This window comes from Chelonoidis abingdonii, chromosome 26, assembly GCF_003597395.2.
Source record: "Chelonoidis abingdonii isolate Lonesome George chromosome 26, CheloAbing_2.0, whole genome shotgun sequence".
Classification (NCBI taxonomy): Eukaryota; Metazoa; Chordata; order Testudines; family Testudinidae; genus Chelonoidis; species Chelonoidis abingdonii.
Window position 1 is genome coordinate 4,070,341 of NC_133794.1, and position 23,335 is coordinate 4,093,675.

The 23,335-nt window shown below is 61.3% G+C and overlaps 1 protein-coding gene across 1 annotated transcript; it reads left to right on the forward strand.

Moving 5' to 3' along the window:
- Positions 1 to 237: 237 nt before the first annotated feature.
- Positions 238 to 20,190, forward strand: HOOK2 (hook microtubule tethering protein 2). Its single transcript, XM_032768152.2, has 22 exons — positions 238 to 369; positions 2,663 to 2,748; positions 3,244 to 3,316; positions 3,816 to 3,866; positions 4,316 to 4,448; positions 4,942 to 5,009; positions 5,224 to 5,286; positions 5,479 to 5,559; positions 7,952 to 8,100; positions 8,318 to 8,458; positions 9,241 to 9,442; positions 9,637 to 9,747; positions 9,991 to 10,078; positions 12,367 to 12,436; positions 13,206 to 13,343; positions 13,541 to 13,628; positions 15,506 to 15,540; positions 15,763 to 15,845; positions 16,111 to 16,214; positions 16,941 to 17,048; positions 18,165 to 18,236; positions 18,444 to 20,190. The coding sequence occupies exons 1-22, from the start codon at positions 253 to 255 to the stop codon at positions 18,609 to 18,611; spliced, it is 2,229 nt and encodes a 742-aa protein (XP_032624043.1). The 5' UTR covers positions 238 to 252; the 3' UTR covers positions 18,612 to 20,190.
- The last annotated feature ends 3,145 nt before the right edge of the window (positions 20,191 to 23,335 follow it).

Below are 23,335 nucleotides of genomic sequence, written 5' to 3' on the forward strand. Positions count from 1 at the left end.
TGAGCAGGGGGTGGGACCAGCTCCCTTCCAACCCTGCTAGTCTCTGATTCCATGATAAATAGTCCCCTCTCATGGCCAGATAAGAGACCATAGATAACAACCCTCCCCGTCCCTAGAAGGTCCTTTCGTCATAGAGACGTCCAGCCCAGCGCTATGCTAGAGCGCCGCCTGCCAGGGCTGAAGATGTCGGCTGTGGGCGGAGGAGATGACGTGTGCCAGGCGGGGTCGCTCTAGGCGGGGAGGGGGGGCCCGATGTCTATGGTGCTGGCGGACCGAGGCGTTCGGTGGCCGGATCGTGCCTGGCCCCGGGGGGCGGCTGGAGCCATGAGCGTGGACAAGGCCGAGCTGTGCGGCTCCCTGCTCACCTGGGTGAGCGGCGCGGCGGCCCCTGGGCCCTCCTGGGATGGAGTGTGGCCCCAGCTGGGGGACCGAGGAGGCTTTGGCCCAGCTGGTGGTGGGGAGTGATGGGCTGGGGATGGGAGCTGGGAATGGGGCTGCCCTGGTAGCTGGCCCTCTCCATCAGTCGGGGGGGGGGGGCTAACCCTGGGCAGTTCCACCCCCCTTTTTGCCTACCTTGGGTGCTCCGGGTCTGTGCTGGCTGCCTCCATGAGCTGGGTCTCCTCCAGCCCCCTGCTCTCTGCTATGGGGAATGCCCTCCTACACGGCCCCCTCTTGTGCACACGTTCATACCCCTCTTTCCCCCTCCCCAATCCACCCTGCCCCTCTGAGTGTCACAGCCAAGTTCTAGTCCTGTGGGGTGCCCCCCCCGTGTAGGTTGAGGGGGAGAGTCTGTATGCTCAACCCCCCCCCGAATCCCTCCAGACCCAGACATCCCATACCTCCCTTAGAGCCCTAGTGCTGCCCGGGGAGCACAGCAGGTTAGGAAGCTGCTGTTGGGGAAGATTTGGGACGGGAGGTGTCTGAGAGGGTTATGGGGTGGGGTGAACAGGCCAACAACTGACCCCTCCCATCCCATCTCCTAGCGGGCAGAACAGGGGAACTCAGCACAGGGCTGCAGGAAGAAGACACCATGGTGCTGTGAGCTTCCCCCCGCAGCGGTGTCCTGGCTAATACCTCTGGTGGCAAGAGAAGCAGGGGTGACTTGTACCAGAGAGGGATGGGGAGAAGACGATCCAGCCTGAGCAGGATTAACCCCTTCCCGTATCTCTGCCCAGCCCTGCCAGGGAGGATTATGGAGCTGGGAGCTCAAAGCTGCCCCGGTCAAGTGCTGTGTTTTGGGAAAACTCGGCCAGACCTCCTCAGGGCGCTGGGAGCTGATGGCTGAGCCAGGGCAGGTGCTGAGCTCCTTGTTGCAGGGGAGATCCGGCCACGGGGACTCTGCTGCCTGGGGCTTGTGTGTTCTGCGCTTCTCCCCACCTTGGAGTCACGGATCCATGGGTCAGGGCAGTACTTTTAAAGGGTCCCTTGGCATGCCCCTGTCAGCGGGCCAGGCCCCCAAGGGGTCCCACACTTCCTTCAGGGCGTGCGACGGGGCCTTCTCGGCTCCGAGACAGAGCCCCTGGGCTCCAGCCCTCCTGCTTCGCCCCCTTGTCTGCCTCCTGCAGACCTGTGCCAGGTTCACACGTTCCACCTGCCAGTTCAGTTGTTTACTGGATCCTCCCCTGGGCTGGAGGAGTGCAAGTGGTGGGGGGTCCTCTGGGGATGGGCAAAGGCGGGGCGGAGTGTGGGCAGGGGTGAAGGGGAGCCATTCATAGTACTTGAGCCTGCAAGGGACTGTTAGATGCCTCCTACCTTGTTTGGGGGGTGGGGGGAGGCTGGAAGTTAGATCCCTCCAGCACCCCCCAAAGCGGGAGGGGGCCTCAGGGAAGCATCTGGAACAGGTGGCTAGAAACTGAAGCCGGGTCCCAGGCCAGAGTGGGGTCTCTCTAGGGGGCTGGGGGTGGGTTAAAGGGGGACCCTGCCGAATGCAGAGAGAGACAGGCGCTGGCTGGAGCGAACGTCCTGTCGCCGCGCTGAAGTGAAATCCTACTCGGCTGGTGGGGTAGCAGCTGGTTCCTTCTTGGTTTGGGGTGCCGGCTTGCAGGGGGGCGGGTGGAGGGGAGGATTTCAGTGCCTGGGTTAATGGGGGGGTGGCTGGTCCCATTCCTCTGCCCAGCTTCATCTGGGGGACGCTGTAACTCTGGGCTTGCGGCCCCAGCAGGAACCTCCTTGCCTGTGCTGCATGCCGGACAGGGTGGGTCTGTGCCCCCGTGGCCGGGAAGCCTGGTTCTGTGGGGTAGGATGTGGGCACGACCGGCCTGCAGGGAGGGTGAGCGACTAGGATCTGGATGTGTCTCTGGGTGACACCTGAGCCTGGCTATGGGGCCTTCCCCCTCTAGGGAGCGCTGGCTCTGAACTCACCTTAGGGTGGGGGTGCTGGCTGGCTGCCCTGGGGGTGAGGGAGTTCCTTGTGTCTCCCCGAACCGTCAGCCCCATAGACTGCTCCTGCTCTGGGGTGTTCCCTGGTGGGTGGGGCTGCGTGACAAGCTCCTGCCTGGCTCCAGCAGTATGAATCCAGAGACCCCAGGTTCAATTGTCAGTGCCAGCCACTTGCCCGGCATGCGGGGTTACCCCTGCTGGGTCTCGGGGTGGCTTTTCCTGTCCCCCGCAAATCTCGTTCATTCCCTGCCTCGCTGAGCCGCCTCTGTGTCCCCCTCCCCAGCTGCAGACCTTCCACGTCCCCTCTCCGTGCCGTACCTACCAGGATCTGACCAGCGGGGTCACCATTGCCCAGGTCCTGTACAGGATGTAAGTACCGGCCTGCGGCCCCCAGAGACGGGCTAGAGTAGATGCCAGGGCTGATGGGAGGGCTGTCCTGCTGGGGGCTAGACTGGGACTTATCTCTCTCTGACCAGACCCGGAGGCTACTGGGCTTGGATCTCTGGTGCCCTGGGGGTGGAGAGTTCCTTGTGTCTCCCTGAACCGTCAGCCCCATAGACTGCTCCTGCTCTGGGGTGTTCCCTGGTGGGTGGGGCTGCGTGACAAGCTCCTGCCTGGCTCCAGGGGGGCAGAGGGAGTGGGAGAGGATTTCGGAGCAAGGGGGCTGTAGGGAAGACAGTGGAGCTGACAGGAAGCCCCCCACCCCTTGTCCCAGCAAGATTCCAGATCCCTGCCTGCGGCCGGCCCGCCCTGGGTGTGGGCAGCCAGCAGGGAAACCGGATCCTGCCCCGAGGTGGCAGCTGCTCCAGCCGGGCCAGGAATTCCCCCCAGTTCCACCCTGCCCTGTCCCCTCCTCCCTTTCAGAGACTCCTCTTGGTTCAACGAGACCTGGCTGCTGCGGATCAAAGAAGACGCCAGCGACAACTGGAGGCTCAAGGTAACCGGCTCCTGTAAAATGGGGCCGGGCCGGGGGGAGTTTTAAACCATTTCTTCACCCCCCCCCACACCCCCAATTGTGAAGGCCCTGGCATCCTCTCAAGCAGGGCCGGGTGTGGACAGTCCCAGTCTGTTCACGTTTCCCCGGGACTGTAGAATCTGGGGGGCAGGAGGTTGCCATGGGGTGGGGGAGCTGAAGCCTCTCCCCACTCTGCAACTTCCCAGCTGGCTGGTCCCATCCTCTTTGGGGGCTTGGCTGCCCCCCACCCTGCTTACGAGCCAGCCGTAGTACTGCCTCATGTGCCCTCCCCAGCCGAGCGCCCACCCTGCAGCTCCCCTGCCATGCGCCGGTCTGGTCTGGCAGGCCCCTGAGCCAGGTGGTAGGTTCTCAGGCCTGTCCCCAAGGAGATCAGCGTCAGCCCAGCCGGGGGATGGGGTTGGGGGTCCTGTCTGGATCCGGTGTGTGCAGCAGTAAAACCCTGCAACGCTCTCTCTTCCAGGTGAGCAACCTGAAAAAGATCCTGCAGAGTGTGCTGGAGTACTGCCAAGATGTGAGTGGCCCCCTCTTCCGAGAGGGAAGGAGGGTGGTGGCTATTAGGTGTCCTACGGTAGCACCTCGTGGGCCCCAGCTGAGATCAGCCCCCTGCCCCGCAGAGCTTATGGGCTAGATTCCCACAGAATGGATGGGGAAACTGAGGCACACAGGGACAGCAACTTGCCCACGGTCCGTGGCAGAGCTGGGACTAGCACCCAGGTGTCCTGATTTCTAGCCCATGCCCTGTGCACTAGACCACACTGCCCTTTCTGAGGGGGTGAGCGGGAGGTGGCCCCATTCCGACGACCCCTGGACAGTGCCCTCACTCTCCCTGTATGTCACCCCAGTCCGGTGGGTCTGTGCACCAACCCCCTTGGGCGCCAGCTCCAGCGGGTAGGGAAGAGGGGCAGGGAGTATCTCTGGGTCCCCCCGCTGCCTCCCCAGAACCCTCCATCTCTCCCCCAGGTCTTGGGTCACCAGATCTCAGAGCGCCACCTGCCCGACGTCAACCTGATCGGGGAGTTCTCGGACACTTCGGAGCTGGGCAAGCTGCTGCAGCTGGTGCTGGGGTGTGCCATCAGCTGTGAGAAGAAGCAAGGTGTGAGACTGGAGGGCAGGGGGGCTTGGCTCAGTGCAGGGGAGAGGCAGGTGGTTACTCCCTGCCTGGGGGTGGGGTCTCTCCATGTGGTCTGGTGCATGTGATTTTTTGGAAGGTGCCATTCTGGGGTCCCCAAAAAGCGTGGCTAGTGCAGGGGAGGGGATCAAATCCCAGCTCCCTCCACAAAAAAATCCTTCCTCCCCTCCCTGCAGCACAGGGATCCTTCTGTGGAATTACCCTGGGGGCTGCTGCTCTGTGCCTCCTGCCCTCAGCCCCACGACCCCTGGCACAGAGGCCTCTGATGTTGGCATCTGTGCCAAGTGGGTTGGGTGCCCATGCTGCATGGGGTGGGGCTGGCATCGTGCCCCCGGGGTGGGGGTCGGCCCCCATGCTGTGCAGGGGGAGGGGGGTTCATGCTGGAGGGAGGGGCAGGCATTGGAGGGGTAGGTGGAAGAGGGGCAGGGACTCAGCGGCTGCCCTTTCTCCGTCCCAGAGCACATCCAACAGATCATGACCTTGGAGGAGTCCGTCCAGCATGTGGTTATGGCGGCCATTCAGGAGGTGAGCTGGGGCCGGCTGGGGGGTGGGACACAGTGGGCTCTATGGGGCCAGCTGTGGGGGGAGGAGTTGCCTCTCTGGGGCTGGTGCTCATGGAAATGAGACTGATGCCATTGGTGCTCCTCACTTCCGACCCGCAGCCTTCCCGGCTCTATGCTGGCCCATCTGCTTCCTGCCAGCCGCCTCCTGAACATCCGTAACCTTTTCTCTCCTGCAGCTGATGACCAAGGACCCATTGGACACGGTGGCCTCCGAGACGTATGGCAACTTCGATAGCCAGGTACTGTGCCTCAGTTTCCCCACCCGTAAAAGAAGGGAGAATTCTGGGGCTGTGGCCGAGACTTGCCAGGAGGGAGGGGTGGAGCGTCTCTGGCTCCAGGGCTCCTGATTCCCCCCGCAGGGTGGGAAAGGTGCCGTCCTGGGATCTATCTGTGTGATCCCCTTCTCTGACATCACCCCCTCTGTCCTGCAGTCCCGGAAGTACTATTTCCTCAGCGAGGACCTGGAGGAGCCGGACGACATGCGGCAGCGCTGCCAGGAACTGGAGCAACAGGTGGGCTCCTTGCCAGCTTGGCTCGGGGCGGGGGCAGCCAGAGTTAATCTCGCCCAGATCGGGCCTGGGGGGGTGACTAGCCGGCTTCCAAAGGACCCCGGGCAACACAGCTGTGTCTCGGCCCAGCCCACAGCTGCTCTCTTAGCTCGAGAGTGTTGAGTCTCCAGCTCAAGCCATAGGGGCTCCGGGCGTCCCTGGTTTGATCCCTGCTGCAGCAGTTGTCGTGTGGGTCCGAGGAACCCGCCCACCCCCCTGATGGTCCCGTCTGTGCTCTCTGGGTGTCTCCTCTCCGGCTGACTTGTGGTTGCAGTGTGTCCGCTCTGGGGCTGCGTGGTGTGTGGGCCTCTGCATCTCTCCCCTCCCGAGTGGTGTAGCTCTGCCGCTGGGTATGTTTTGGGAGAGATGGGGTGGGTTATCAGTCTGGCGTGGTCTAAATGAGATTCGTCAGGACCCCTGCGTTCTCTGTACGGCTGGGCCCTGTTGTGTTTGGTCGCTGTCCCTGCTCAATCTACGTAGCCAAGCAAAGGATGAGGGGAATGGAAGGACTGCTCTCCCTGCTTCAGAGGGGGAAACTGAGGCAGAGAGGAAACGACTCCAATAGGGAGGCGGTAGCAGAGCAGGGAATCGAACCCAGGCCTTCTGGTGGGGTGCCCTCAGCACAGATTGCCCAGCTGGGTCCTGTTGTTTGGCTCTGCCGCTGAGCAGCTGTGCAATCCTGGCAATCTCCCTGGCCCTCGGGGGTCCAACATGGCTACCACAGAGCCAGGCGAGGGGTAGCAAGTGGCCAGACCGGAGAGACCCAGTATTAGCACCAGTACGGCAATCAGGCTCTTGTTTACCTGCACCCCCTGTTGTGAGAACGGATCTGCAGTGATATGAAGGCAGCAAACTGAAGTGGGGGGAGAAGGAAACTAAACTCTGTGCTGTGTATGCCTCCTGCAGCAAGGAGTTCCCCAGGTAGCTGAGCCTCTGTAGCCATCCTCAGCTGTGTGCGCGCACGGAGGGGGCGGAAAGAGTCTGACTCCAGAACGAGGAGGGCTCCTGGCTGGCACTAAAGCCCCTGACGCTGACCAGGTGGAGACGCGTTACCAGGATAGCTGGGGGGAATCCTCGCTCCCCGGTTGCGGGGGGTCGGGGTGGGTTTCCGCTTCGGATGCCCATGTAGCAAGAGCTCCCCCACCTTGCAGTGCGAAGCACAACCGCCCACTCTCCATAAACCGCCCCCTTTGCTCCCGTAAGGTGCTAACATATCCCCGGAGACGTGGTTCCCCTGCAGGAAGGTGAGTTCACCGTTCACCCCCACCCCTCTCTCTCCCCCTGCGATAACAGAGCTACTGACAAAGCTGTGCAGCCCGTCGCGTTCGCTTCCTCTGCATGAGCATGCGTGTCGTGGAACTGACGAATGCCAGCTGCTCGACACGGCCTGGCACAGCTCACTCACCTACTCACGCTCTGACAGAGCTCATGGGCACATCTCTGTACTCCAGACTGGGCCCCTCTCCACAAAACCTGGGGGGTCGACGTCTCTATAAGCGTATTGCTGAATTATGGGGGGGCTTCCAAGGAAGGGGCCTGGAATTATCTGAGACCTGGGAAAATTCTGTGTGGGAAGAGCGGGCTGCTCCTCCATGATGAGATGCAGTAAGGGGGGGGCTGTGATAAATCTAATTTAAAATGACTGGGGTAGAGGAGGGAGGTGGAGAGCATCTGGTCTCCCTTCTCCGGCAGCACCAGACTGATGGGATGCTCAGGTTTGAATTGACGGCCTTCCAGTTCCACGGCTCAACAGAAAGATGCTCTTTCCCAGTCATTGGCCTGTGGAACTCACTGCCACATGATGGCGTTGAGGCCGAGAGCCAGTCAGAAGAGTGGCCTGGATGCGTGTGTGTCTAGCAAGGTTAGCCAGAGTTAGACCAGACAGTGCCACTGCTCCCTAGCTGTAGACAACATCCAGTATCTGTGCTTCACCTGTGCTGGGCAGCCTGCCATGTCCTCTGCCCTGGGCGTGACCCCGCCCTAAAAGGGTGGGAGTGCTTTGATTCTGTATCCCCCTCCATCCCTTCTTTTCACTGAGGGGTACAACCCACCCCGCCTTGAGTCAAAGACTTAACTCAGACGCCAGGCTCAGGGGAGCTCTGACCCCCTTGGGAGAGCCGGTAACAGGGAGCCTTATCCTCCCCCGGAGTCTACTCGTGTGGGTGCCCAGGGTTCCCTCCCCAGCCCTGAGTGGTCTCAGAGAAGCCCTTTCTGGAGCCCTGTTCACGCTAGTGCACAGAGCATAGGGTGGGCGGAAGCAGCTGGCTCTGGGACACACCGAGCCCAAAGGTTGGGGGGCTGAGGGGTGTCTCCTGGTCACTGCCCGGGGGTTCTGACTCCCTCTCCCGGCCCGCAGATCTCCGTGCTGGTGGAAGAGAAGAACACCCTGACCCTGGAGAACAAGACCCTGAAAGAGCAGAAGAATCGGCTGGAGTCAGATACTGGCAGCAAGAAGCTGCTGCTGCTGCAGGCTCAGATCACGCAGCTGCAGGAGGAGACCTTCAGGTGGGGGTAGGGGGGAATATTGTGGAGGGGCTAACATGGGATCCAGGATTCCTGGGTTTGGTTCCTGGCTCGGGGGCGGGGGGGAGGGAGGAGTGGGGCCTAAGGATTAGAGCTAGGAGCCAGGGCTCCTGGGTTCGGTTCCCGGCTCGGGGGGGAGTGGGGCCTAGGGGTTAGAGCTGGGTTTGGGGTCTCATCTGGGGCTGCCCACCCTGTGCAGGCTGGAGAGCGGGAAGGAGGACTTCCGCACACGCTGTGAGGGTCTGGAGAGGGAGGTGCAGGAGCTGCAGCATCGGAACGAGGAGCTGAGCAGCCTGGCCGAGGAGGCCCAGGCCCTGAAGGACGAGATGGACGTGCTGAGGTGAGAGCCCTGGGTCTGATGGGATTCCCACCCCCACACCTGCCGAGCAGGTGGATAACCACAGCACTCTTAAGACTCGAGTGGGGGGGTAACCCTCATGCCCCAGGGCAAGGGTCAGGCAGGACGTCTCCCTTGCGTGCGATTCTGATGCAATCGCACTGGTTAAGGGCATGTTCTCTCCTCTTTTCCTGCTTCCTGTGTGTGCACAGGGCACTCCACATTGAGGATAAGAGCCTACTACTGCTAGCTACTGGAGGAACCCCTCTAGCTCTGGTGGGAGCAGCTGGGTTTCTGGTGCCAGGGAGTCTTAGCTGGATTCCCTGCTCAGCAGATGGGGCTAGAGGTGCGGCTGGCCCACTGGGCGAGGCTGGGCTCCGTGCCCTCGGGTTGGGTTTGCTGGCCTTGGGCCCAGCAGCTGTTCAAACCACCCACGCTCTGGGTGTCCCTAAATCTCTGGGACAGGGGACGGAGCACCTGAGAATCGCTCTGCTCTTTGTTCCCTCTAAAGCATCCGGCGCCAGCCGTTGTCGGGAGACAGAACACTGGGCTAGATGGACCGTTGGTCTGACCCAGTGTGGCTGTTCTCCCTCTAGCGGAGAGCGTGTCAGAGTCCTTACAGGACTCCTGGGTTCTGGTTCAGGGGGTTACAGCAGGGGGCTCAGCATATGCTTCCCCCGGCCCACTCCCAATGCCCCGGTGATCTGCGGCAGCCACAGAGGGGCTAGAACTTGCATGTGCCCTGGGGGCCGGGCTGACGGCTGAGCTCCTTCTGCCCCCGGCAGGCACTCCTCGGACAAGGTGGGCAAGTTGGAGGCCGCAGTGGACGCCTACAAGAAGAAGCTGGAGGACCTGGGCGACCTGCGGCGGCAGGTGCGGCTCCTGGAGGAGCGCAACACGGTCTACATGCAGCGCACCTGCGAGCTGGAGGAGGAGCTGCGCAAAGCCAACGCCGTCCGCTCCCAGCTGGAGACCCACAAGAGACAGGTGGGCGGCGGGGCTGGGGCTCCCCAGGCGGAGTGGGGCGGCCTGGTGTCTCCAGCGGCGGTTCTCCCCTTCCCCACTTCTCTGTGAGGTGCGAGGGGGAGTTTCACTGATCTGCTGGCGTCCCATTCTGGGGGGCACCTCGGTCTGCACCCCAGAGCAGCAGCCGCGGTGAATCCCGTCCCTGTCGCCCACAGCTGCGTGAGCTGCACAGCAAACACTCCGAGGAGGCCTTGAAGGCCGAAAAGTGGCAGTTTGAGTTCAGGAACCTCAAGGAGAAGTTCGAGGCACTAGTGAAGGAGAAGGAGGTGAGGCAGGATCTAGTGGTTAAAGGGGACTGGGGTGTGTGGGGGGGTGGGAAGCTGGGAGTTGGAATTCCCGGTATCCCCAGCTCTGGGAGGAGAGTGGCATGTAGCAGTTAGAGCCGACCGCCCGGGCATGGCGAGTCCCAGGTTTGGGAGCGAGGCGAGTCCCAGGTTTGGGAGTGAGGCGATCCTGCTCTCTGCCTGGGTGAAGGGTTCTGCTGACCCCCCGGCTGCTCCCCCCCGCAGCGCCTGATGGAGGAGCGACACTCCCTCCGCGAGGCCAATGAGGAGCTGAGATGTGCCCAAGTGCAGCAGACGTGCCTGAGCCAAGCAGGTGGGTGCGGCTGTGTTGGAATAGGAACCATCTGGGGCTGTGGGGGGGGGGGGGGGGGGGGAGTTGGGGTCTGTCGTGGGAAGGGTGTGGAGCGGGTGCACTGTACGATCTAGTGCGAGCGTCTCGCGTTCTCNAGGAAGTAAATAAGTAAATGGACAGTGAGTTCACTTCATAAAAAGGGGGGGGGGTGGGGGGGAGTAGCAGCTGCATCTCCTGCTGCAATTGCCCCTCTCCTGCCTGGCCTGAAGCAGGGAGAGGACAGACTTCAGCACTGAAATGTGACAACTGTTGGCGCCAGCACCTTAATGAGATGTTGGTTCGTGCTTCTCAGAGCTGGTTCAGGCTCTCTGCAGACTCAGGCAGCCATCCCTGCACTGGGGCTTCTTCAGGCTTTCTTTGAAGCTCTAAGTGCTGGGAAACGCTCAGAAGTTGCCTCTGTTTGGGGGCAGGGGGAGGCTCAAACTTTTGGGGATCTGGCTCCTGCCACCCAGGGTCTGACTCTTCCGAGGTGCTGAGCGCCCACAACCACGTGATGCTTCAAAAGCTGTAAAACCTCTTGCTCTAACTGCAGCTCAACCCAAATCCGGTGTCCCAGGGACTCGCTGTAATTCAGAGCCCTTACAAACAGGCCCAGAGCTGGAGACGCAGCTACCAGCCCCGGGCTGATCTAACCTCAGGCAATTAGCTGAGATCAGGAATAACGCCAGGGACAGTCAAGGCCTTGATTAGAACCTGCGTTTCCACCACGTGACTCAGCTCCACACCCTAGGCCAGGAATCTGCACCGCCAGCAAGCCCAGAATCTCGTCTTTGTTTTTCTTCCCTTCCTCCTTGACTACAAGCTGCCTTGTCATCCCCAAACTCACAGCAGCTTTACACTCGGCAGCTTATCACTGATAGGAGGCAAGTGGTAACCAGGAGGGCACATCCACCCCAATTAGCTCCTTAGCACGGCCTGTTCCCGCTGGGAACATTCCAAGTCGGCTGGGTGTGAGGCCCTGGAGAATGGAATTCGAGCCGGCTCCTTGGTGGAAGTGTCTGTTGTGGGGCCGGTCAAATTTTTTTGGTCACTTTTTTTTTTTTTTTTTGGTTGAGAAGGGGAGCTTGGGTTACATGCACCCGCTTTCCAGGGGGGAAATTGTGTATTTCAGTTAAAAGAGGCTGGCTGGCTGTGCTGCCGCCATGGTGCCTTGTGGGAGTTGAAGTGTGGTTTCCTCAGGCCCTCGTTCTCCTCTATGGGCTGAGCTCCTTGGTAGAACTACATTTCCCATGATGCACCTACCTGCCCTCTCCGTGAGGCGAGATCAAGGTGTGTCATGGGAGAGTGGGCCAGCTGCAGAACCTGGCCCAGAGAGAAGAATGAGGACCTGTAGGTCTAGTTCTGTTTCCTTATTTTCCTCCATGGCCTGGGCTCCCCAGGCAGCCTACTTCTCCCGTGATGCACCACAGTCTCACCTCATGGGGGCAGGTTGGGGACATGCAGTCCCATCAGAGAGCCTGTCCTGAATGATAGAACAAAACACCTAACTACAACTCCATGAGACACTGCAGCGGAACTACAACTCCCATGAGACACTGCAGCGGCACTTCTCAATCTGAAATATTTTGGCCAAAACCCCTGAAATCTTCAATCTATTTTAGTTGAAACTTTCCCCTCCTGACCCCCCATTTTCTGACCAACTCTAATTCATTGGTTATTTTGTAACTGATACAGAATCTGTGGAACTCATTGCTACAAGATATTGAATCCAAGAACTTGGGTAGTGTGGGGCAGAGTGCGTGCACCCTTATTGGCTATTACACGGGCTGTATCCCATTTCTAAGCAAGCCCCCCCATGCTACCGCACATAAACTAAGTTGGTGAGGCGGGGGGGACACTAGAAAAGAGACCCTGCCTTACATAAGCAAGATATTCATAACTCTCCGCTGGGGGAGTTCCTTTCCTCTCTCTTTCCTCCCTAGCCCCTGTTGCAGATAATGGCCGGCCACATCCTGGGCTCAACTTTCTCCCACCAAATGGGGGGCGTTGTTCCAGCTCCATCAATGGCATGAATGCCGTCAGAAATCTCCGTCTATGCCACGAGCCCAGAGCTGGAGGCTGCCGGTTGTGACCCTAGCATGGGATCTCCGCGTTCCTAGACTCAACTGGGGGCAGAGGAGAATTCCCCCACCCCCACCCCACCCCACCCCTGTGCTTGGGGCTAGTAGAGATCTACCAAGTCAGGGCTGGTCCCTGCTCCTCCATACACCCCCACCCACCCACACATGCCCACACCCTTCCCCTTGCAGATGCCTTGCTGGACGGAGCCTCTTCTCCCATGGACAACCTGGCTGCTGAGATCTTGCCGACTGAACTCAAGTAGGCGCTCGCCCTGCAGCTGTCGGGCTAGAGGGGTGTGGCACACGTTGGCACCTCTAGGCCACCGTAACCGGGGGGAGGATGGGGGGGGTTCTGTCAAGCCCTCGGCGTGTCGCATTTGCAGAATCTTGCTAGTCCCCTTTGTGGGGAGGGTCTCTGCTGCTGACCTTCAGGTGCACGAGCTGTTCCCAGCTGTCTGCACAGCCGGGAGTGAAGGGGTGAAATTCCTCGGGGCGGTGACTCTTTCTTTCCCCTGGAGGGGGGCAACGTCTGCCTGGCCCAGGGGCACGATCCCTGCCCAGCTGTGCAGGGTAACTCCCAGGACCCCAGCAGGGGGGCAAGCGTCTGCTCTTAGCACGGCTGCACCTCCCACCTTAGCGAAGGGTCGCCCAGCCTGCCCCAGGGCTGGCTGTGAAGAGCCACACGCGCCCCCACCTGGCCCATCTGCCACCCCCCTGGTTGCTGGGGCGTCCCCAAGACTCTGTCTGGTGCTGTAGAGGCCTGCGAGTAGCCAAAATGTGGCTTGTAGATACCCAAGGACAAGCCACAGCCCCTGGGGGACTCCAGGTTCCAGCATGCAATGCTGCAGCTCAATCCAAGCCGGTTCTTGCTTTGAGACCCAGTGTTGCATGCTGGGACTTGTGGTCCTCCAGGGGCTGCACCTGCGCCCCAGGCTGTGGCAGGGGCATTGGCTGGAAGACTGCCTCCCTGGGCTAGCTGTCTGGAGCGCACCTAGGCTGTCTGACCTCACCCCTCTCCCTGACCCCAGGGAGACCATCGTGCGCCTGCAGCATGAGAACAAGATGCTGTGCGTGCAGGAGTCAACGTACCAGGAGCAGCTGGCCGAGCTGCAGGAGCAGCTGGAGGAATCCAACCGCACCAAGAACCGGCTGGAGACCCAGCAGAGGTAATGGGATGGGGGGGCGGGGCGGGGGCTGCTAATCTAAGGAGGCTGAGACCTCCCCCAGACTTATCTTACCTGAGACCCCTGGCTTCCCCCAGCCAGCTAAAGGGTGTGGGAGCCTCAGCCCATGGAGGGTCCCAGTCGTGCCATCCACTGCCCCTTCTCAGGCAGCCTCCTCTCCCTTCTTCCTTCCTCTCCAGGTTGCACCAGCAGCAGATCTTGGAGCTGAAGGCCCAGGTGGAGGAGCTCCAGAAGGCCCTGCAGGAGCAGGGCACCAAGGCAGAGGATGTGAGTCTGGCCGAGGACGTGCTGTACGTGGCTTTCCCCGACCTCTGCCCTGTCACCCTGCGGCCCTGAGCCACCTCCTGGGAGCAGATTCTGGACTGCCAGTGCCAGGCCATGCACCCTTGGGCCCTGCCGCAGAGCGGAAAGATTCCCTCTCCCGTGACTGATCGGTTCTTGTCCCCCTTGATCCATCCCTTTCCCGTGCCAAAGCCACAGGAGCAGCTAACGGCTCGTTCTGCCCAGCTCGGGGTATGCGGGTGTGGCACGGGGGGCTGCACCCCTCCCCATGTGGGCGCCCAGCCGAATGTGAGAACTTGGAATAAGGTCTCCTGCATTTCTTCCACCCTGGCTAGAGGGTGCTGAGTGCACCTGCCGTAGCTTGCCACCCTATGCATTGGGTTTGGGAGGGAGGGGAAGGGGTGCCCTTGGGTTTGAGCGTCTGGGTGTGGTCCGCCCCACAGCAGTGTGGGGGGTGGGGTGGGGCTGGAGATCTGTGCATGATAGGGGAAGAGGTGGCTGGAATGGGGTCCAGCCTCCCCTGCTTTCTCATTCTTGGGAAGGGAACCCCAGGGCCACCCAGAGGATTTCAGCAATTTCAGGGGCCCCATCCATTTAAAAAGACTTGCAATACTATAGATTATATTATATTCTTGTGGGGGACCCTGTGGGGCCCAGGGCCTGGGGCAAATTGCCCCACTTGCCCCCTCCCCGGGCAGCCCTGGGGAACCCACTATACTCTTGGGGTCCCCTGTAGGGGGGATGGGAGCCCACTTGCTGCTATCCTCTGGCCGCCTCCTCCCCAGGTGCTGCTGCCTGTGTGTCTGAAATCGTCAAAGCGATCTCGTGTGCCCCCTGCACCCTAGCTCTATGCTGTGATCACGCTAACTCCTTTCTCTCTCCCCCACCCCTCTCTATCTCGCTGGCTGATTGTCCCCCTACCCCTCCAGGCCATTGTAAGTACCAACCGGCCCCTCGTTAAAATCCACCTTGCTTCTCTGTGCTCCTTCCTATGGCTTGGGTGAGGGGATGGCGGAGTTTGGGGGCCCGAACCACCACACCTGATCTCCAGGGTGGATGCCCAGTCCTTCCTGAGAGTAGAAGACTGGGCGGCTTACAAGGGGTCTTGAGTTGGGGGACCCCCAAAAATACTGCTAGTTGCTGTCGGAAATCTTGGCTGTTACTCGTAGCCTATTAATGCTGCTTAATTCGCTTCCTGGCTTAGTAACCTCCCTTGGGAGATACTCATATATTGCACCAAGCTGTATCTCGAAAGAGAAGCTGCAGAATATCCCATGCCTCCAGCCCGTTTGGCTACCCATCGGCCTCTGCACGGAGCCGTATTACAAGCCCTGGATTTAGGCAGAGGCTGGGCAGAACTCTCTCTCCCCCCTTATTTTACTAATTTCAATTTTTTTTTTGTATCCATTTAACTTTTCCCCGTTGTGGGAAACGAGGCGAGAGGGTCGGACCGATTGCCGTTGTGATTCGCAAAGCGAAAGCTCGAGAGCACAACTTGTCGACAGGTCCCCAGGAAATCTCCTCCGATCCCGGCTGACAAGCTCTCAAACCGCGGTTCTCAAGCTTGGCCTGTCAGAGGTTTCCTTGTTAGGGGCGGGGTGGACGGTGAATTTGATGTTGACCGGCACAAAATTGACTCCTTCCAGGCCTAGCTATAAATGGAGCCACTTTTCTAGACACAGCTAAGCCCATGATTTGAACGGCTGGGTCCCAGCTCCATCGCAGCCGCCCCCTGGTTACGTCTGGCTGCCAGCCGCTGCAAACTGGCGTTAAGATGCTCTTTCAACAGTTAGCATCTAAACCCCTGGGGTTTTTTTTGTTTGCCCTGAGCTCTTGACCTTCACCCTCCTCTTCCTCCCTAGTCTTGCCTGCTGAAGAGGAAGCTGGAAGAGCACTTGTAAGTTGTGTTGTTCTGTGAGTACCGCGGGTGCGGGGCCTTCAGGGGGTCAGGATTGTGAGCTGTCCACATGGAGTCCTGGGGTGGGTGTCCCGGGGGGGGGGGAGGCAGGGATCCAGCAGGGGGCCTGACCTTTCAGTAGCAGAGGCAAGGTATCCAGGCTGCGAGGCGGATCTGGTGGGTGCCGGGCACCTGACAGCCCGTGTCTCCTCCCCGCCCCAGGGAGAAGCTGCACCAGGCCCACTCGGAGCTGCAGAAGAAGCGAGAGGACATCGAGGACTTGGAGCCCAAAGTGGACAGCACGAGTATGGGGGCTAATGGGGAGGGGCGGATGCATGGGGAAGGGGGAGCCTCTGGTACAGACTTGGGGGGTGGAGAGGGGGATCCGGTTGGGCTGGCCCCTCGGACGCTCCCCCTCACCCCCCGGTGCTGTGGCTGCGGTGTGTCCCTCCCGGGACTGGGAGCTGGGCGCTCCGGGGATGGCTCCATGCCTCTAATTTCCCCACATGCACCTGGAGGTGAAAGGATGCGCCTGTGGGCCCCCTCCTGACACTCCCCCACCCCCCCCAGCCGCCAGGAAGATCAACGAGCTGCAGCAGTGTCTGAAGAAAAAGGACGAGGACATGAGGGCCATGGAGGAGCGCTACAAGCGTTACATGGACAGGGCCTGCACAGTGAGCCCTGGGCTGGGCTGGGGCTAGTGGGCTGGGGCGGGGCTAAAGGGCTGGGACAGGGCTAGTGGGCTAGCGTGGGGCGGAGCCTCGGGCTGGGGCGGGGTTAGTGGGCTAGTGTGGGGCGGAGCCTCGGGCTGGGGCGAGGTTAGTGGGCTGGGTTCGGGTGGGGCAGAGCCCCGGGCTGGGGCGGTGTTAGTGGGTTGGGATAGGGTGGGACTAGTGGGGTCAGGTGGGGCTAACAGGCTGGTGTGCAGCTCTGGGCTGGGGAGGGGCTAGTGGCCTGGGGGCGGGGCTAAAGGGCTGGGACAGGGCCAGTGGGCTAGCGTGGGGCGGAGCCTCGGGCTGGGGTGGGGTTAGTGGGCTGGGGTGGGGTTGGGCAGAACCCCGGTCTGGAGTGGGGTTAGTGGGTTGGGATAGGATGGGACTAGTGGGGTCAGGTGGCGCTAACAGGCTGGGGCGGAGCTCGGGGCTGGTGGGGTGGGGTGGGGTGGGACCGCTCCATCCCTTGGGATGCTTCCGAGTGGCCCAAGCCATGGCAGGGCTGGGCCCTATCACCCCACAGCACTGGGGCCAGGGTCTCTGTACCTCCCCACAAGGCGTGGTGCTCTGGGGGGCCCCTCTGGGTAGCTCTGCAGCATTGACAACCACAGCGAGTGTCCTGCCCTGGGGGGAAGGGGGCAGGGGGATGTCCCCGGTAACACCCCTGACTGTATCCCTCCATTCCAGGTCATTAAGACGCTGCACCCCAAGCAGCTGCCGTCCAAGACACCCCCCGAGATCCAGGCCTTAAAGAACCAGCTGCAGGAGAAAGAGGTGAAGATCCATCACTTGGAGGTGAGGCCCTCCCACCAGGATGGGGAAGTAACTAGCCTGGGGGCCTTCTCCCCCCTGCCCCGGAGCCCTTCTTGGCTGTGCCAGAGGGTGCTGTGCTGTGGGGTTAGTCACCTTCCTTCCTGAGCTGAGGAAGGACAGAACTGTCTCCGCTGCCCTCACGACGCTTGTAGCTCTGTATAGCGATGAGGGCTGGAATCCAGTCCCATGCTTCAGGGCTTCAGTAGTCATCTGCGGGGGTCAGGAAGGAAACCCCCACTCCTGCCAGGCACATCTGTGTTGTGGCGGACGGATGGTGGGGGGCAAGTGTTTCCTTCCTCCAAAGCATCAGGGTTTGGCCACAGCTGGAGACTGGTCACCGGTCAGAAGGGGCCAGAAAATCCACTGCCTCAGTGCCTGGCTGGTGGGTCTGGCTCTTCTGGGTAACTAGATCATCCCCCCATGTTGGATTGGCAGGGAGCTTGGTGGGGTGGCGGGGTCACCCTCTCTGCAGCGCGGGGCACCTGTGGGGGTCATCTGGGTGTGTCTAATCCATTCCCTGCCACTGCAGGGGCTTGGGCACTGGTGGCACCTGCCCGTGGCATGGCCTAATCCCAGTTGCTGGGCTCGCTGGGCCAGCCAGGCGGATCTGATCCCAGGTGCGGACGGTCTGGGTCATGCCAGCTGCTGGCCTCAGCCCACTGCCCCGGAAGGACCCTCTAGAGCCTGGGTGGGGCAGCACGGGGCTCCACTGGCGAGAGAGCCCCCGGGGGGGCACTGCCAGGCCCACTAGCAGTGGGCTGAGCCTGCCTGGTCGGAGGGAGGGACCCAGTCCCAGGCAGGGGAATACCTGTGGCCATGGCCAAACGCCTTCAACCAGCTTCTGGATTATCCAGGCAGCCTGCGCTGGGGAATGATAGGGGAAGCCAAGGACCCCCCTGCCCTCATTGCAGCTTCCTCCTCTGCCAAGGTCTGAGCTTCCCCCAGGCCCGGCCCTGAGTCGAAGGCCACAGGAGGCCCCCATGTGGCCTCTGGGTCCCGAAGCCGGCGGGCGGGGGGGAGTGCCCCATGTGCCCAGTCTGAGCCCCAGGGGCCAGCCTGGCTCTGCCTCCCGCCACTAACCCCCTGCCTCTCCCCCAGACCAACTTGGAGAAAACAAGATCCCAGCGGGAGCAGGAGGAGAAGCTGATCATCAGCGCCTGGTACAACACGGTGAGTGCAGGGGGTGCGCCAGGCTGCCAGGCCTGACTGGGGGGTGGGGGGGCTGGTGCCAACTTCATCCCACAGCACCTTAGCTGGGCCAGACCCCCTGAGCTGAGCGCTGGCACAGGGTTGGCGCCCAGCAAACCATGACTCCTGAGCTCCCAGTGCCCAGGGGCCGTCCCAGTGCCCCCCTCACTGACCGTCCTCCCATTGCAGGGCATGGCGCTCCACCAGCAAGCCACAGAGCAGCGATCGGCAACCTCCAGCAGTGCCCAGTCCTTCCTGGCCCAGCAGCGCCAGGCCACCAACGCCCGCAGGGGGCATCTGGGGCGGACCCAGCCCCTGCTGGCCAAGTACGGAGACAAGCCCCCGCAGCTGCACTGACCGGAGCCCTCCCCACTCCTACTCCCCTCCAGGGCTGTGTGGGATGGCGGGGGTCTCAGAACTGGAACGTCTTGCCCATTGCTGCCCTGTGGCACCTGCCCCCCCACGGTGCCATCTGCCTATTACAGTGAGGGGAATGCAGGCAGCAAGGGGCTAACCCTGCCTCTGCCCTCCCTCAGAGATGGGCTACAATGGCCTGCGCTGCCGTGGGGGTGCCGGGGGGAGTGGATCTGCCTGTGATCTTGGGGTGGGGGGCTGGAGATGGACCCTGCTGCAAGCCCTCTTGCTACTAGAATGGAGGGGACTGAACAGGGAGGATCAGCCAAACCCTCCCTCCTCCCCTCCCTGACCCTACACCCCCCCCGCCCCCGCCCACACACACACACGCGCTCCCTGGGCTGGTCTCTTTGAGCACTAGCGTGTGAGCTGATCCCCAGTCTGGGAGGGGGCTGGCATCCCCCCCAGCAGCAGTCATCCCTTCCCTCCCCTCTCTGAAAGACCCCCCTGAATTTTAACCCCTTCTTGGCCCCCTTGGCCGAGGCATCTGGCAGTCAGTGGCCTTGGCGGCTGCAGGGGGCGCTGGCTCATGTTTGGGAAATCCATGGCGAGACAGCCAAACGCTTGGGTGCTGGTGCGGCTGGGGCATTGAACACTAGCGTGGTCTCTGCCAGCACCACAGCTCTTGCGCTCAGGGCTGGTCCCATCCCCTGTGGGGGTCGGAAGCTGGGCAGTTCTGCTGCTTGATGCCACCCAGTCAGTGCCCGTGGGTGAGGGGAGATGGCTCGCAGCCTCTGGGCAGGGGTCTGTCCCCTTCATAATTCCCTGCCGGGGCCTCTGACTTACTGTTGACCAAAATCTGACCTGATTAGCAGCTGTGCCAGCTGCCCCTGTCCCGGGACCTCACACATCAGGATGGCCCCGCTTCCTTGTCAGTTCCTAGCTGCTGTGGCAGCAGGTGCCACCTGGTCCCAGGCTTCACCTCGGGATCCGGGGTCCCTGTTCCCTGGGTTCTGCTCCGTTCCCTGCCCTTCACCAGAACCCGCCAGTCGGGGCCTGGGCTGAGCCACTAAAGCTACCGGCAAACTTCCCCTTCAACACTAACCGCCTCTCCCGGCTGCTGGGAGCAAGGCAGGGCCCAGAGTCGGTCACTACAGCCTGTGGCAAACCCACCCCCCTCCTTGTTCTCCGCGGCGGGGGGATTTCTGTGTCCGTTCTCCGAGGCTGGGTCTAGCGGTGTCTTTTGGGTTTAAAGTGATCTGCTGTACTTTGCCCTCTGCGCTGTGGGGGTTGATGTGGATTGAGTTTTATTTTTAAGTGGGCGGGGAGGGGGGATGTCCGGATTTTGCTGAGTTCCTCCTGTTTTTCCTCTTTTCATTTTAGAATGTGATTTTAGTCAAACACTGCTGGGGTTTTAAGACGCAAACTGTATATTTTGTAAACCTGTGAGGGGAGGAGGGGTTCTGTGGGTCTGGGCCCCTATCTCTTATTTTTCTACTCTAGGGCAGCCTGCAATGGGCACAGGGGCACCTTGGCTCCTGTCCACAATCTTTACACTACCAATAAAGATGCTGGAATCGTTCCTGCTGCTCGGCCTCCTGAGACACAACAAGCTCCTGGCTGCTCTGACCCCTAGTGTCTGGGAGCAAGTCTCTATGGAATATTAGGTGTATTACGGTAGCAGCATGGAATTTTTTCTGGATGCTATAACTAGGTGTATTATGGTAGTACCTAGGGTCTGGGAGCCCATCTCCATGCATTATTAGGTGTATTACGGTAGTGCGGCTGCATCCCTGTCTTGGATGAGGACCCCATGGGGGGGGGGGCCTGTGTATTAGGTGTAATAAGGTAGTCCCTAGGCTCTGAGAGCAGCTCTCCACGGATTATTAGGTGTACTACGGTAGAGCCCCAACCCCATAGTGCTAGGTGCTACCGTAATCTACCTAATAACTAGTGTCTGGTGCCTAGGAGCCTATCACAGAGCAGGGCTCATGGTGTGTGGTGCTGTCCAGGGGCAGCTGAAGTCTGTTTCCCTGTCCGGCTGAGGGCTGGGCTGAGCCCCCACAGACTCATCTCTGGGGCAGGCTCTTGGCTGCTGTTAGCTCAGCCTGGCTTGAAATAGGGCATCAAGCTGAGCTCCTTTCCCCGCTGGTCACAGGGGCAGCAGTGCCGCAGGCAGGTGGGGCTCAGCACAGGACACTCACCCCCGGTCAGTGCTGGCACTGGGGGGGCGGGGGTGATGTGCCTGGGGACCATTAACCCTCCAGTCACCTCTCCCCAGGGACCCCTGCCCTCTGCCTCAGGCAATGCCCACTGGGGCCCGTCTCACCCATCCCAGCGCAGGATCTCCAGCGGCCCTGGCGGATCAGCTCTTCCCCGGCGCTGTTCAGTGGCAGAGCGCCCTGGTCCCCAGGCAGGGTCAGTAGCGTTAGCCCCACTCAGCAGCTGGGGAAAGAGGTGCCCAGCAGGCCCAGGGCAGAGCTGGGAATTCTAGTTTCCAGCCTGCAGAGAGAAGAGCAGTCCTCTCCCGCCCATGGGGGTGGGCGCTATCCTGCGGAGTACAACTCCAGACTGGAGGGCCCCCAGGGAGTGCCAGAGGGAAGCGGGTGATCTTCCAGGGCCAAGGGGAGACAAACTTCCTCTCGGGGGGAGCTGGCAAGTAGTGCCAGGGGCTGCTGGGGCCTGCCAGACTGGCCCCCCCACGCTGGTGGAAGCAGCAGCTCCCGTGCTCTGAGCAGAGCCCTCGGCAGGTGACCAGCTGCCCAGTTCTCTCCCGCTATGTGAGAGGTTGTGGGTGCTGCTGGAGGCAGCGGGCATTGCCTGGAGCAGGGCCTGTGTGTTCCTCCACTTCTCCCCACACCCCTGGCTGCCCCCCCCCCCCCATGCCAGGTGTTCTCTGCCCCTATTTGCTCCTTCCACCTCATGGCATAGATTCTCCCCACCCCAATTCTTCCTTGGGCCTCGTCTGGAATTGTCTCCCAGGCTCTGCCGCCCCCCACCCCCCGCCGCCCAATTGCTTCTCTTTCTGGTTGGGAGCTAAATCTGAGCATGAACATGCCAAGCTCCTAGACCCGGGGAGGGGGGTGTCCCTACCTCCCCTCCAGCAGGTGTGGAAATGCCAGATGCAGGACTGGCCCTAAACCACTGGCTGGGGCTCCCTGTCTCCCCTATCTCTTCTCCCCCCCGACCCCGCTGGGTTTCCCTACCCATGAGGCATCTGGCTCTTGCAGCCTAGACTGGGCCCTGAAAGTTTGCGAGGTAGCAGCTGGGGTGGTTCAGAGTTGTGGCAGGATCAACCCCAGCCCCACACAGGATTCCTCGTAGTGAGCCCTGTGGCGGGGGGGAGCTTTAAAACCATCCATCCATGCTGGAGGTATCCACTGGGGGTGGGGGGCAGCACCCCTCGCCCTGGGTAAACAGCAGTGGCTCTGGCTTAATTCAAGCTGGTTTTTAAGCCAATTTCAACTGGAGCCAAACGATTGAGGGGGTGGCGGGGTCGGTTCAGTTGAAAACCTGGTCGTGCGTTAAGGGGAGTTTTTGCTCCGATTTGGCTGACGGGGGCGTCAGGCTGGAGTTAAAGGCGGCGATAAACCCAGGGTTCCATTCCCTGCAGGCTGGTGAGGGCCGGGGGGGCCTTGTGCCAGCTCTGGCTCGGTCTCAGTCCAGCCCCCTCCATGCCCGCTGAACTGGGGGCCTTTGAAAGCAGGCCCTGAGCGGCTGGGCCTCGCTTTCCCCCTCCCTCAAAGGAGGCAACACTCCCACCTTGCCGCTCTTAGTCACAGCAGCTGGCCCTGGGCCCCCCTGAGAGCTCGAGCCCAGCCCCCCAGATCAAACGGCAGGGGCTGCTGGCTCAGCTCCAGCTCTGCCCGGTTTTCCAGCCCTGGGGGGGGCTGAAGCAGCTACCCCCCACCCCCAAGGGGATAGTGAGTTGAGACTAGAAGGGGAAATTGGGTCCATCTCGAGCCACCAGCCCACAACCTCCACCACCTCCCTCCCACATCAAGCCTGAATTCTGGCTGAGCGGGCCCATGGGCTGGGCTTAAAAACTGCCCCCATGGGCAACCCCTCAGCCCTGGTTCTGCCCCATCTCTCTTAGGACTTGGCCTGGCCAGTGGCTGGCTCTCAGCCTTAGGGGGCGAGCTCAGGGCCCATGGGGCCCAGCAGAAATTCCTCCCTGCAGGCTGGGCAGAGCCATCCCAGCAACTAGCTCTCAGCTGAGCTCAGAGCCTGGCTGGCCCCGGGGCAGCCACACAGGCCGGCAGCCAGGGCCGGGGCTTTTCCATCCATGGCTCACAGGAGGGGGGAGTTTGCTGCTTCGAGCGCCGTGGTGGGGGAGACTGGCTCTCCTGGGGCCCACCTGTGAGAGTTGCTGCTTATTTTACACAGATGCAGCCACCTCTGGGATGGGACACGGCTGCTTATATGCAGGTCCCTCGCCCAGCACTGAGATACAACTCAGAGCAGAAGCTGCAGCTGTTCAAAGTTAGGCTCAGGCTCTGAACCTGCCCCCCACTCCCCCATCCATGGGACTCAAGCTTCTACTCCTGCCCCCAGGAGCCAAATGCCAGCTCCCCGCTGCCACCCCGAAGGGCATGAAAGTGAGACCACACTGGGGTGACCCCCGCTGAGCTGGAGCAGTGCTGCAGTTAATGATTAGGTTCTCCCTCCCGCCTCGCGTCCAGCCACAGGCCGCCATCACTTCTCCAGCCCAGGTTCCTTCCCCCACT

Bases quoted from the DNA above. Each gene is read 5' to 3' on its own strand.
- HOOK2 (XM_032768152.2), top strand. From the start codon at position 253: ATGTCTATGGTGCTGGCGGACCGAGGCGTTCGGTGGCCGGATCGTGCC. The intron at 9,748-9,990 runs GTGAGGCAGGAT...TCCCCCCCGCAG, and splicing joins CACTAGTGAAGGAGAAGGAG to CGCCTGATGGAGGAGCGACA. The intron at 13,629-15,505 runs GTGAGTCTGGCC...CTTCCTCCCTAG, and splicing joins AGGGCACCAAGGCAGAGGAT to TCTTGCCTGCTGAAGAGGAA.